At 41.2% G+C, this 14448-nt stretch overlaps 2 protein-coding genes across 4 annotated transcripts in view; both read right to left on the reverse strand.

Moving 5' to 3' along the window:
- The window catches only part of LOC117041697 (store-operated calcium entry regulator STIMATE-like), a 33247-nt gene extending 30990 nt beyond the window's left edge, over positions 1-2257 (reverse strand). The window contains exon 1 of one of the 2 annotated variants that reach the window (XM_033140733.1): positions 1939-2257. In XM_033140733.1, the coding sequence (XP_032996624.1) occupies positions 1939-2158 (220 nt within the window). In that variant the 5' untranslated portion in view covers positions 2159-2257. The remainder of the gene's footprint in view (positions 1-1938) is intronic. The other variant, XM_033140731.1, reaches the window with a different exon arrangement.
- An 8032-nt stretch (positions 2258-10289) lies between these two features.
- SFMBT1 (Scm like with four mbt domains 1) overlaps positions 10290-14448 on the reverse strand; it is a 78294-nt gene continuing 74135 nt past the window's right edge. For both annotated transcript variants that reach the window (XM_033140736.1, XM_033140737.1), the window contains exons 19-21: positions 14076-14321; positions 12421-12549; positions 10290-12191 (exon numbers count right to left, since the gene is read on the reverse strand). In XM_033140736.1, the coding sequence (XP_032996627.1) occupies positions 12051-12191; positions 12421-12549; positions 14076-14321 (516 nt within the window). In that variant the 3' untranslated portion in view covers positions 10290-12050. The remainder of the gene's footprint in view (positions 12192-12420; positions 12550-14075; positions 14322-14448) is intronic.

Genomic DNA, 14448 nt, shown 5'->3' on the forward strand with positions numbered 1-14448 from the left:
GAGAGTTGGGACCTGCAGTCGAGCATTCGGTGGATCATAAAAGGGGCACCTGATATCCAAATGTATGGCAAAACCACACACACACCAAGAGGTCACCAAATATATGTTTGGGCTAAAGATGAGTGCCAGAAAAGTTGTTAACCTACTTTGCTAAACAGAGCAGAAGTTTAAATAATGCTTCTTCCAATGGTGAACAGCCAGCTCATGGGTCTCTAAGCAATACTGTGCAAAGGATTAACACAAAACTTTGCAAGACAGATCAGAGTGCTAATAAGAGTAGCACTTGAATAGAGAAGATGGCTGTCAACGGCATAAAGAATGCACATATTGAGAATCAAATATGGGAGGATTCCAAAATCTGCAACAGAACACCACCTTTATTAAGCCAACTAAAATATGACAAAATAGCATGCAAGTTCTGAAGCTTTTTTTCACCAGGCTTTTCATCTTCTCTATTCAAGTGCTACTCTTATTATCACTCTGATCTGTCTTGCAAAGTTTTGTGTTAATCCTTTGCACAGTATTGCTTAGAGACCCATGAGGAGGAAGGGAACCTGGTTGACATTGGAGGGTGCAACTCTTCTCTGAAGAGCTAAACACAGGCAATAGTGCATAAGCCATTAAAAAACACACACACCATGATCTAGATGGTAAACATGAGCCACTCTGTGAGATTCACAGCATTTGGAATCTCAAAACAAATTAACATGTTTCCTGCACACAACAGCTGCAGAAGGCAGACAGCTATTGCAACCACACTTCTCAGAAAGCCAATTCATAAGACAAGTTGTTATATTTATTCTTGCAGAATAAGCGCTAGAACACACTAGAGCTTTCATTTTTTAAAAAACATACTTTCCCATGGATTTTAAGCAGCTAAAGTTTAGAGTGGCATGCTCCCTAAACTCATGCTTGATAGGCAGGAAGCTGAAAATGAAAAGAAACAGAAGGTCCACTTGTCTTCATTCCCACTAACAAAGTGAACATGCAGCCTCAACTAAAATAATAGTATCAGAAGTAATTTATTCCAAAACATGACAAAAGCACTTAGTAAAGAAAGCTTGAACAGCATTCATCTACAAATGTGACAAACTTAAAGAATGACGACCATGGTGTCAATACAGTGGGCATGGGGTCACATCATGGGAAGCCAATGAAATCTTGGCAAGACATAACTCCATTTTGGGGGGGTCAGTGAACCAGGGATTAGGCAAACTTGTCAGGAGGAGTCACACAGCTGATACAGGCAAAGTTAAAAGGGGCAGAGCGATTTTGGCAACTTAGTGAAGAGCATTTAAAGAAACCTACACCCATCTATCTACCTGGACACCAGTAAGAAAAGCGCCCATGCGCTCCGAGGCCATCTTTATTACTTCATATTCTAATACGGAGTTGAATCAGTGTTGAAAACACGTCTGAAGATGCAAGCAAAGCAAGGAGTGGGAGGCAGAAGAGGACTTCGCTACCAAGTCGGGGATGCAGCTGGAGACAGAACAAAGCCACAGAGACGGCGGTGGGTTTTCCTGAGCACATTGATCGAGGGAAGAAGAGGGAAGCCAAGGAGGAGGAGGGAGACCAGGAGCGATGGGGGTTGTAGGAGGCGGGAGGGAAGAGCACAGCTGAGCACGAGAGAGACCCGCTCGGCCACAAGCACAGAAAGGAGAGCCGGTCCCGGGGGGAGAAAAAGAGAGAGAGAGAGAGAGAGTCATGCTACATCTCGCAGACGACGGGCTACGAGAACCGAAACTCGCAGGAAGTTGCAGGGAAGGAGAGCAAGGAAAGGGAACAAGGGAGGGAAGCGGAGGTGGGGCTGGGGTCAGGGAAGGCGGCGGGGGTGGGGGTCTCTCTCTCTCTCTCTCTCTCTCTCTCTCCCTGGCCCCGGGGCTCCCCGGGAGAAAAGCGCAGGCGGGCGGGGAGGAGCGCCAGCCAGTGACTCACGCATGAGGAGGCTGAAGGCCACGACCCCGAGCAGCCCCTGCAGGAAGATGCCGAAGCTGTCCATCAGGGCCCCGTTCTCGCAGCCACGGTAGCCCGGCCCATCCCCGGACGGAGATGAAGCAGCGCCGGGCCCGCCAGCGCCGCCGCCTCCGCCCCCCTGCTGAGAGCCCGGCCTGGGCGTGGCGAGGAGGGAGCTGTTGGGGGCCAGGGAGCCCCCCATGGCGGACGGAGCGCGCCGCGGAGCAGGTGCGCCGGAGGGAGAGGGAAGGAGAGGGAGGGTCGCTCGCAGGCTCCGCGGCGCTTCCTGGGGACGGGGGAGGAACCCCACGTGCCGCGTCACCGGCGGCGCGTGACGTCAGGCGCCGTGGATTGGCTGCGCCGTGAGCCCCGGGGGAGGGCGGGGCCAAAGGAGCGTTGGGTCCCGCGGCCGCTGCTCTCCTTCCTTCAGGTGAGGCGGGACGCGGGTCTGGCAAGATGTTCTCTTCGTCGGCTGAGGAGGGAACAGGAGCCTGGGGGAGCCCTCGTCCTCCTCTCCGCGCAGCTAACGTCTCGGCCCGTTCTGTTTCTGCGCCGAGCCCCGAGGATGGAGGTTGGGCTTTCTTCCGAGGAGGAGCTTCGCTTCTGCCCGCGAGTGAAGGAGGAAGCTTTTGCCCTCCCAGCGCGCGTTGGACTGCGGCTCCTGCCGCCACAGTCAAAGCCACCGAGGAGGCAGCCTTACTTCTGAGGAGACGCGTCTGCCTGGGTCGCCCCTGGTCATTCGGCGACCCGACGGCCGCGGAATTGCAGGAACTCGAGCGGGAAACGGCCCTTCCCGTCTCCCAGCCTAATGGATCTCGTGCTGTGAAAAGTACCGTAAGCGCCTGCTGCAGGAAGCTAGCTACTGCTGTTTTGGTCTTTTTAAAAGCTCTAATGCTGTTTTTCGCCTTTTTAAAAATCATTTAATCCACAGGCCCAGGGCCAGATTTAGGTTTGATGAGGCCTTAAGCTATTGAAGGTAATGGGGCCCTTTATATGTCCAGCTGTCCTTTGTCAACAACAAATTGTCGCAGTTTTTTTATGTTGAATATATGCTGTATGGTAATTTATGGACCTAATAAAACCATTTGCACATAATATCTGAAGAAGTGTGCATGCACACGAAAGCTCATACCAAGAACAAACTTAGTTGGTCTCCAAGGTGCTACTGGAAGGAATTTTTTTATTTATTTTGTTTTTATTTTATCAAAGTAATTGCTGGACTGAAATACAATTAAGAAGTAGTATATTAATAGTGAAATACTGTGGGGCCCTAAGCTATAGCTTGTTTAGCATATATGTAAATCCTGCACTGCACAGGCTCATTTATTATTTTATCTATTTTATAAGATTTATATACCGCCAGATTGTAAATACGACCTCGAAGCGGTTTACCAAAAAAAGGGGCAAAACAATAATTTAGGAGCAGTAAATCCAGCATTGCACCAAACCTGAGATTAATTTTTTTACAGTTGTCTAAGTGCAACACATGCCATTGGTTTGAGAAACAATGTCTTGGCAAGGTTTAGAAGTGGCAGCTTCCAGGATGCTTTGGAGATGGCTAATAGGGAATTCAGTTTATACTTTTTAAAACTTTGGCACAGGGACTTGAGCTCAAGACTTGTGTCTCATGTCTGAGCTGGTCTTAAGGCTCAGAGCTAGATACTGTGCAGATAGCACTGAGAAACACGGGTGCTCATTAATTACTCTGTACAGTATTACAGTAGACTCTCAAGACTAGTTTGACGCCCCCTAATGGTGGAAAATATCCTCACAGCACAGGACCCTTACTGTTACCGTTTTGTACTTGCTGCAAAGTCATTGATTTTTTTTAATCTTGCATTTAGGATGCAATCCTAATCCTACCCACCTACCTGGGGGTAAACACCTACAGAACTCAGTAATATTCTAGAATAGAAATGTTTGATTGCAGAAAGACATTCCATTCTTTGGTGAATTTTGTACTCTAGTTTTATTTAACACAATTTAGTAATAAATGGACGCCAGCAAAAATGTATTTATGCCAGGAGTCAAGTATACTTACAATGGGTTGAATTTGTTTTTGATAGAGGGTATGTCACAAAACTAGTTTGTGTCTCATGTCTGTAACAAACTGTCATCTCATGATGATTTATAGCTGTAATTGTGAACAGGGCTATTAACATCACACTGATCTCAGTACTGTATGTAATAAAATATCTGCTGTATTGATTTGTACAATGAAGGCTTATCAATACCTGAGAGCAAATATTTATCTTGTTGCATACTAGAAGATAAATTTCTACCAGGCCATTGGATATCAACCCCGTGACATGTCTGAGCCATGAATGATTACTTTTCTCTACCCAAGAAGGAAATAAAATGTGTTACAATGTATAATGCAGTGTTTTTCAACCTTTTTTGGGCAAGGGCACACTTGTTTTATGAAAAAAATCGCGAGGCACACCACCATTAGAAAATGTTAAAAAATTTAACTCTGTGCCTATATTGACTATATATAAAGTAATAAAGTAATTCTCTTGAATAGGAATCAAATAAACACAATTTTTCCCACGGCACACCAGGCAACATGTCGCGGCACACTAGTGTGCCGCGGAACAGTGGTTGAAAAACACTGGTATAATGAGAATGGTTTGAGTGCACAATCACTACATTCAGTTGCATGTGCTTTCAGGCTGGATAATGTGGATTGCAGGTTTTATTTTATTTTATTGTTTTCAACTAAAGAATGCATAAGTGTATGCAGCACAATATTTACTTGTGAGTTTGTACTGAGCTATTTTTCTGCTTTAGGCTGCAATCCTATATTCATTTACCCCCCAACTGAAGTCCTGCTGAACTCAAACTAGGCTTACATCTGAGTAGATTTGTATAGGATTGTATTGCAAATGGCAGAAATTTTACATTACATGTCAATTTATGCTTAAAACATGCAAGGTTCTACAACTCTTCTGAAAAGGCTTTACTGTACATCTAATTGACATTGAGAAGTGGACTTGTCTTCCGTAGTACAGTAGTAACACTGTTGAGCAAATGAAAGTTTTATATTACTGTATTACATTTTTATGTTTCTTGTAGCTCAAATGCAAGACAAGAGTTTAACTCTAGCAGGAGGCAATCTAGAAAAAACAAACATTTTAAATTCCAAATCTTGAAGTTGTCTCCATGTACCAGTATATTTGAATTGCAAAGTTTCCTCTGTTGCTGAAACAAATACTGAACCACATATAGCACAATAATTATTAAGATTATTAAGATTAGGGTGTGCATCAAATATTTGCTTTGAGTACTATTTTGGTAAGTGAATTGATGCAGCTCAGCAATTTTTGAGGATACACATTTTTACTTGTGTCAAAAGCAGAACTTCCCCTATGGAAAAAGGTTCTTATGTCTTCCCATTGACTCCCCCCCCCCCCCCGGAAGTCTGTCACATTTTAAATATATAGGCGGCTTTGTGTATGCAAGGGAATCCTTTCAGGTTTGGGTGGAAAGAATTTGCTTACCACATTCTGTAGTGGGGGGTATTTATGGAAATAGTTTGTAGAGATTCCTTTAAGTAATCTGTATCAGATGGATAAATACATAGGTTAGGGAAATATAATGAAAAACTGTTTGCTGTCAGTCAGAAAAACTAGACTCCTGCCTGACTTTCATAAAGCTTCAGGAAGAATAAGATCTCTTCAGTATGGTGTGCTTCTGAGAGCACCTAGTCAGACAAGCCCCTTCTCTTTTCCCAGCAGCTCACTTTGTTATGAGATTTATCAGAACCAGATTTATCAAACCTAATTAAAATAACATGTGTCATCTTGAGCTTTCATCACCTTACACTAGCAATTCTCAGCATGCAATACTGTTGGGAGGGAGATAAGGTGATTGCTGGTACCATAATTTTTACATATTTAAACATTAATGCAATAAAACATTTTCTTATTTCTAAGATCACTACAAAGTATGGAGTTTGGCGAGAGAAAAAATTGCTTGTAGGTTAATCCTATCTATGCATGCCTGCTCAGAAATAAACTTCACCTATTGTGTTCAACAGATAAAAGTGTCTAAGAGTGCAATCTTAGTTTTGCAGGCCACAATACAAATTGATTCATTATATGCCAGCAACACTACCTGATTTGGTTCTGGTTTTACTTTAATCAGCTCTTCTCTAGGAACCACCAGGAAAAGAAAAATCAAATAAGAGGCTCTGAAATATACTTCAATATCCCTTTACAAACTGAAGTGGACATGGGAAATGGTTTTTTTTTTTCAGGAAGGGGGTTCAAATATAAATGCAACTTAAGATTTCCAACCATGATTTACTGGTACTTTGTTTAAACTGAAAATATATGTCTCTGTATTTGTTTTGATAAACCAATAAAACAGTAAAAAAACAAACCTGATTGGTATATTGCCTCCACTGACAGAATCTATATGCTGTTGGAACACATGAGAGTTACTACTGGACTCAGTTCCTGTTCATTTCTTAATATTAGATAAGAAAAGCTTTTGGTCTATGCAGCAGCATTCTTACCAGCAGATTTTTCTAGGGAAAGCTGTTTGCAAAAGTTTTTTCCTAATTGTAAGACACTTGGAAATTCACCTTTGTGCCTATGAACCCTCAAGTGCTTGTTTATGTATTAGTAATGTAATCCAGTTTCCCCTCAGTGACACATGTAACATGGAATTCTGAGCACTCAAGCAATACTCAGCTTATTGACAAAAAGTAGACCAGCAACAATTTTAAGTATTTTTTAAAATTTACTTACAATCACTTTAAACGGTCATGAAGTACCACAAAATTATGTACATTCATTTACAGAAGAAAAAACAAGCAAAATAATCCATTTAAAATATTTTAACCCTTTAACTGATAACATCTATCCAGTAAAGGAGGAACTTCAATAGGCATATTTTATGTGCATATTTCTCCATTTTTGAATTTTACCCTCCGTTCACACACATAATTTATATATATTAAATCAAAGAAAAATACAGCAAGCAGGAGGAACAACACAATATACATCTTTAATTATTTTTTAAAAGAACGAAGCGGGGAAAGTGCATGTTCAATGATTTATTACAACAAAACAGATCTACATATATGCTGGCAGTACCTGCCCTAGAAGGCTCTTTCAAGAGATTTCTGATTGTCTATAAACACTAACAGAACTGGTTCAGAGGTCAATGGAAAAATCTGTGTGCAGTGGTGTATGAGAGTGGACTGGGTGATTAGGTAACAGCAGCAGCAGCAGCAGACAAACATGAAGCCTCTATGATATACAGATAGTACTTAAGGTTTCTTAGGAATTGCAGTTAAAGGAGTAAGTTCTTCCCCCAAAATAAAAAAAAATACTTAAATCACTTAAACTCATTACTTGAAGTTCCAAAGTTCTGGTAAATCCAGTTTCCACACTCCTGAAATTTAAGACAACAAGCCAGTGGAACATTGCATTTACCGTAATTCTGGAGTCTGGAGGAAGCATTGTGCTGCATTTCATGGTTCAATCTTGATTTTATTATTTTAATTTAATCTGGTCAGCAGCAGTGCAATAATTAGGTTGAACTTCTAACAAGCAAGTAACTAATATAAATAATTGCTGTACTTCTGGTGTCTCCAATTTTCATCCTTTTCAAAAAATGAATTCACACTAGCGAGGTTCACTACAGATCTCACTAGCTACTAATCCAGCCTGCAGTGTGTTAGCTTACTGCATACACAGGGATCCAGAGATCTACCCACAAAAGGCGCTGGGCAGAAGGTTTCTTTCTGTGGAAAAAAATGGGCAGACACACCTGTAATTGTAGCACCTGCTTGGAGCATCTCTTTTCTATTACTTCCCCTTTCATCACATCATACCCCAATTCTGCAGCATTCCTAGTACCTTTTCAATGGGGCTCCTCTGGAGAAGAGGAGTGGGAAAGTTACTCCCACCTACCCGCTTCTGGGTTTGGATCTATGGTTTATATAATGGATTATATAATGAGCTTTTAAAATTGCATGCTCAAACCATTCTAGCCTTTTGGTTAAAAGGCTACCTTTGATAACAAAGTTCATATATGAATGATTTAGTGAAAGTTAATACCAGCATGAGTTCTCAACACACAGTCAAATTTACGCTCATGAGGTTTTCAGGCAAGTCCCTTTGTGCTTAGCAAATCTTGATGTTTCAGATATTACTTTCACAGTAGGCAAAATCTTAAGCAAAACTGAAAATCTCAACAAAAGCTTTATTTAAAGCATTGTTTTCTTTCCTCTGGTAAAATTACTTTTGGCAACACGTCTGGTATGAATCCATAAAGCTTCACAATGTGTGCAGAAAGAAAGCGACTGATGTGAAGATGTGCATTGCCTAGGGGTAATCTGGCATGTAAAACTCTCCAACAAGACAAACTTTTGAGCTGATTAGGCTTTGGCTGGTAATACATAAAAGTATCCGCAAATCAGACAAAAAGTGTGTGCTCATTTCACTAAGGGGTAGAGTCATCCAATGAGAATGGAGGAGGGGTCTGTGGCAGCAGCACTGCCAGATGCCAAGCCCTGCTGGTCTCACTAGGATCAGGTGCTCCAGGACCATACTGCATCCCAGGGGTGTGTTGGGAGAACAGGAGGGCCATGGATCCTGATCCGTCCTGTTTCCTCCTGATGCTGAAACACCAATGGTAGAGGGGCAAAGATGCCAGTCTTATCTGTGGCAGCTGGTAGAGGGGTTGTGAATGCTGACTTCCTTCTTAGCCTGTATATAGGGAGGTCTGCAAAATCATTTGCTCCTGGTATTGTACCCTAATTAACACACTGCTATAGATTTCCTATTCAACTTATTCCACCTTATTGTAAAGCATTCGTGGCTAACCGCTGGGTCCAGGTGTCTCACCATCTCCATCAAGACAATTTTTTGGCAGTGGCAGAAAAAAAGGGAAACATTTATAAATTAGACACATTGATGGAATGGCTTTAGAGGTTTGTGAGTTAGCCCTTTGTGCTTGCATGCAGCAATGGGGTGGCCACACCCAGCATGGACATGCTAGCTAGATCAAGGGTAGCTAAAAACCTACCTCTGGTTAGTCCTTTCACAAACCAGAAGTGGGTTTGTGAAAGGACTAATAATTTTCCATTATCTTAACAGGATTGGCAATTGCATGGCAGGTACATAAATTTTAAAGCACTGTCATTCCCCACCCACCCCAACTGCTGTCTCTTTCAGAGTCTGGAATAAGCCCTTCATGGCACAGGCTTCCCACCTTCTTTCAAGTTTCTAGCATTATAGAAGTGGTAGCTGTGCCAAGTAAAATTAGACCAGAACTACCGGTATCTCAACTATCTCACGTTTTATTAGATAGCTGTGCCAGTTAACAGGAAGCAACTTAGAACCTTTAAGTGTAAACCAAAATTATGTACTGAATTTATTTTGACAATAGCTTAATAAGCTGCTGTTTCCCACCCCCCAAAGCCAAACAAATGGAAAACCTATGTTGTTTAATAAGAGTACCTATAACTTTATTTTCATATAGTCATTGTATAGCAACTAGCCCCCAGAGATCTAACAATTATGTTTATCTTTTCTCACTCTCTGCTTTGGGCACATATACTTTATCCTAGTTAAGAATGTCATTAGCATAGTTAAAATACACAATGTTATCTAACTTTTCAGACTCTCTCCCACTCTACTACAGTAGTACAAGAACCTTTTGAAGTTTTATCAGCATTAAGTCAGATAAGCTTCCAATTGAACTGATTTGGGCAGTAAATGGAAAGAAATGAAGGGTTTGTAGATGAGGTTACATTTCCATGAAGTTGGAAAATATTCCAGGGCTACTTAGGGCATGAATGCTTTGCAGATGGCTTCAAATTCAACCCACAAGATATGCCTGAATTGCCTCAAGAAATGAAGTGTACAACTACTCATGTGTTGCATAGAAATGACTTAAAGTAAGAAACAATGGAAAGCATCTCTCTTTCTGACAGCCCCTAAAAGGATCCCACTGGGATCAAACTCCTAAAATAGGGCAGAAATATTAGCTTATAAATATATCACAGATAGCCAGCACCACTGGCTTCAGAAACATAAGTTGACTTATTTACAGCAATGCATGGAGTATGAAAGTTTTACTTTAAAAACTCTGAAAATCTCAAGACATACAAGTTTTGTACATATGCCATTCTTATGATTTTTCATTTTTTTCCAGAAGGTACCCAATAGTTACCTTTTTAATAAAGCAAAAGATGCACTGAAGCTGGATAATGAAAAAACCTGGATCCACCCCACCCGCCCAATGCCAGAGAGAGGCATTCAAACCAACACATACAAGTGCATTTCTCATAAATAAATGGACCAATTGAATAGCACTCATTTCAATATATAAATGTAATTGCAGACTTGGTCCATATGCTCATTTACACAGCATTTAATGTACTAAACCTACTTTGGTTGAAACCTGAAGTATGAAAGCTCTGAGTAATCATTCACTGCATCCATACTCTTATCTAGGGTTTCATAAAGCTAGGAAGGTTATTCATTTCTTTTAAGACACCATACAACCCTCTTCCGAAACAGCACTCATATATATATCCTGGAACGTGACTCTGCAGGAAGACAATGTTTCAAACTGTGAAGATCAAAAAGATCCAGTGACGCGGATATACTTCAAATTTAATAGACACATATAATGGGTGCAGAATCCCACTTGGTGCATGGCTGGATCCCAACGAAGCTGGATTCACTCTGCAGAAATCAAAACCTGTAATTGTTCAGCAATGTGCACCAACAGTTGTTGCAGTTGTGGGAAGTTGCTGTATAGATAAGCATTAGCTAGCACATTAAGTTGACCATAGTTGAACTGTCTCTACATAAACCCACAAAGTTATGTAGAGAACTATGGACCCCATCTCTTAAGGTGTACACATAGTACAGGCTGCATGAACTGTCCAACAAAAAGGACATCAAATCATTTCTGTTATATACTTAAGAGGGAAGACGACATTCCACCCATGCATTTACAAAACAACTACAATTTTCTGGAGAAACCCTTTAGACATTGGAGAATTGATAGGAGCTCAACATTTCTGTCTGTTCTTCCTCTACAGATGCAAGGTCAATTTCCAAAAACAAATGAGAATACGAGAAGACTTAAGCCCAATCTCATACCATGCAATATTCTAGTAAATATTTTCAAAAAGAGGAATTATACTAAAGTGTCAATATTTCTGTGCAGCTTTCAGTTAAAAAATAATAATAATAAAAAAATTAGGTTGCAGCTTATCTGTAAAGCAGAGCCACATGTTAACATTCAAACCTCCTGTTCTACAATTCCCAAAACTTGTCCTCTCTGTGCCTTGACCAGCAGCATGGCAGGCAGAAATTCTGTCAGACACAAACTTCAGCACCACTCCTCCATGACAAACAGCTCTAAATTTTAAAATTTGTGACTGTCAGGTAACTTTTGGAGGCCCAGGGCCTCTGTCAGGTGAAAAAAATGTTGGCATTCCTATTTTGACTGCAGAAAAGCACAGGTTGCATAGCCATATATGACCTTCCCCGAAAAATTTAATTCCCTCATAGCTTTTTTTTCAGGCTGTAGAGGTAGAAAGCAAGTTCCAAAATAAAAATCACAAACAAAAAACATCTGGCTGCACTTCAGTTTTCAAGCTTTTGGCCACACCACTTATCTTGGCAATCAGCGATATTAATGTTTAAAAAATTATGTTTAAGACAAAGAAAATGAAGTAGTTCTGCAAATGGCAAAGAGATTTCCATCAATCTGCATTCCCTTCCATGTGCTGCCAAGTCTGTCCATTTCAGACCAGAACTACAGGAAAATTTTCTCCCCTTAGAGGAGAGATTAAAACTACCTTTATTAATCAAAAAAGTCCTGATGTACAGAACAAGCGACTACTACATTCTTAAGCCAATAGACAGCTGTGAAAATAGCTGGGATTGCATTAATGTTTTGCTCCAAGTATTTTTCCCCTCCCCTCAAAGTGCAAGACTGCAAATGCCAGTTTATAAGCAGTTTCCGTCTGACCTTCCTTGCCTCACCCTGTTGAAGGAAGAGCAGGATGCTGCAGTTGTGCTTTAAAAATTCATTTTCCAACTTATCACCCCCTCCCTTTAGTTAGCAAACTGTTGGTAGAAGGCAAATTTAACCCTTTCAATGTGATGGCAAAGTTTAATGGCTGGGCCAAGTTTCAAGTCCATACACTCCTGAACAGTGGGAAGAGTTAGCAGGAGAAGTGCCTGTCCATCTATTTCCTGTTGAGAGACAGAGAGAGAACAGGGTTCAGAACTGATGAAAAAATGCCATTAAAGATGCATTAAATGGTCTGATTGAAAGCTAACAAATCAAATGGGAATACATCCCTCGACAAAGTATATGCATCAAAAAAGCCAAACTATTTGCAATGCTAGAAAGTTATTGAGACAAACAGTAGAGATTTCATGTGCTCAGTTCACAATTGCCAACAGTAAAACAATAGAATACCTGGTCCAGAAATATTCTAGCTAATGGGGCACAGTCTGTAGATTTGAGGAACCGCACAACATCAGCTACACTCCACTCCAGAGGGTTGCTGTCCAGCTGCAGCTTTTCTCCAACTTCTACCTTTATTTCCTATCCCACAAGTCCCAAAACAAAGCAAAAATATTACATTTGCCCTGCTCAAGCATATTTACTCTTTTCGTATATTCCCACCAATTCCACCCGAGTTAGTGTTATCTCCTGAAAAGAGCCATAGATCGTAACATTTTGGATTCTCTGTGTTGGGGGTTTTGTGTGTGCTGATCAAATTTAATTCATCAAGTGTGAACCGTGTACTCATGAACAGAATCCACAAACCACCCCCCCTCTCTGCCCCACCCCCAAGTTGTATATTCTTGAGACTGTAGCAAAAAAATGTTGACAGGGCAGTACTTGCGAGGGGAAACCCCCACATCCCAGCAACTAGATGAGATCTATACATGGAGCTTCTAGCAAGAATAGGTGGAATGTGTATACAGTCATACCTCAGAAGTCGAATGCCTTGCGACTCGAACATTTTGGCTCCCGAATGCCGCAAACCTGGAAGTGCGTGTTCCGGTTTGCAAACGTTCTTTGGAACCCGAACATCTGATGTGGCTTCTAATTTGCTGCAGGAGGGCCTTGGTTTCCAAATGTTTCGGAAGTCAAATGGACTTCCGGAACGGATTCCGTTCAACTTCCGAGGTACGACTATATATATATATTTAATAATAATAATAATAATAATAATAATAATAATAATAATAATAATTTGTTTATTTATACCCCGCCCATCTGGCTGGGTTTCCTCACCCTAATCACTGCAGTGTTGCTGTTGTGGTGAGTTAGGTATGCAACAGGTTGCAATAAGTGCAAATTATATGCAAGTTTATATGTGGAATTATACAATAGGTTAAATTGTGTATATGCATTTAACACAACTGATTGTTGCTATTTCAGTAGAGTGTTCATGCTCTGGATGCATGATATACCAGGAAGGAGGTTTTGAGTCTTCCCCAGTGTCCTAGGAGGAAAATTTCTACTGATGCAACTTCCTTCCCCAGAGCAGCAAGAGAGGGGGTAAACCTGCCATCCCTGCACTCTCCCAATCTATATTCTGGAATTGTTATTTAAATAACAAGTATCAGAAATGTATATAATTAGAATGCAGGGAAATGGATTATTTTGCTTCTAAAGAAAACCTCAAAACTACTCTCTTAATAATCCTTCCTTAACAGGGTCTGTTTCTTCTTTGCTAGGTCACAAGACAGTACTAATATTTCCTCATTGGAGCAATTATTTTGCCCCTTTTGATTTTAGTACTAGGTAGACCTGACAAATATGGACATTTACTTCCATTTAATAACAAATGGGGGGGGGGGGGAAGGCCTCAGCCTTCAAGGCTCATCATTAGATGGCTTGATGACCTTGGGTTGCATTCAGCTATACCATTGTGCACATGGAAAGAGTTCTGTGAGCTCAACCTTCCCTTCCTCTCCTCCCCCTGTGCACACCCCATATCTGCACTGGGGATTCCCAGAGATTTAGTTAGAGACAACCCCCGATGAACAAAATCTCTCTTTCTGAACGCTAGATGCTCGCTGCTAAGGTATTCTTTAAAATTTATTCCCAAGACCTACCTTTGGTGAAGGAGGCTTATTTTCATCATCTGAGAAAGAAAAGGTGCGTAGTTTCCTTTTCCGTTTGTCCCGGTCCTGAGCTCCAAAATGAGATCGCTCACTCTGTGTGGGGGAGGATGACCGCGATTTCTTTTCTGACACTTCAGACTCTTCAAGCAGTTCCTCCTGGTGCTCAGACGTGCTGTCTTCTGTAAGGGACTCTTCATCTATGTCATCCTGATCATCATCCTCTTCACCCCCACTGCCCTGAAATGGTATGGAAAGGAGACGGGGAGATTCAGAGTAGTGTGGTAGACAGTGAAGACTGTGTGTAGCAAAATACCAAAAAACCCATTTATCTAATACCTATGGAACACAGAATGCATCAAATAAA

The sequence above is a fragment of the Lacerta agilis genome, chromosome 2 (genome assembly GCF_009819535.1).
Source record: "Lacerta agilis isolate rLacAgi1 chromosome 2, rLacAgi1.pri, whole genome shotgun sequence".
Lineage (NCBI taxonomy): Eukaryota > Metazoa > Chordata > Lepidosauria > Squamata > Lacertidae > Lacerta > Lacerta agilis.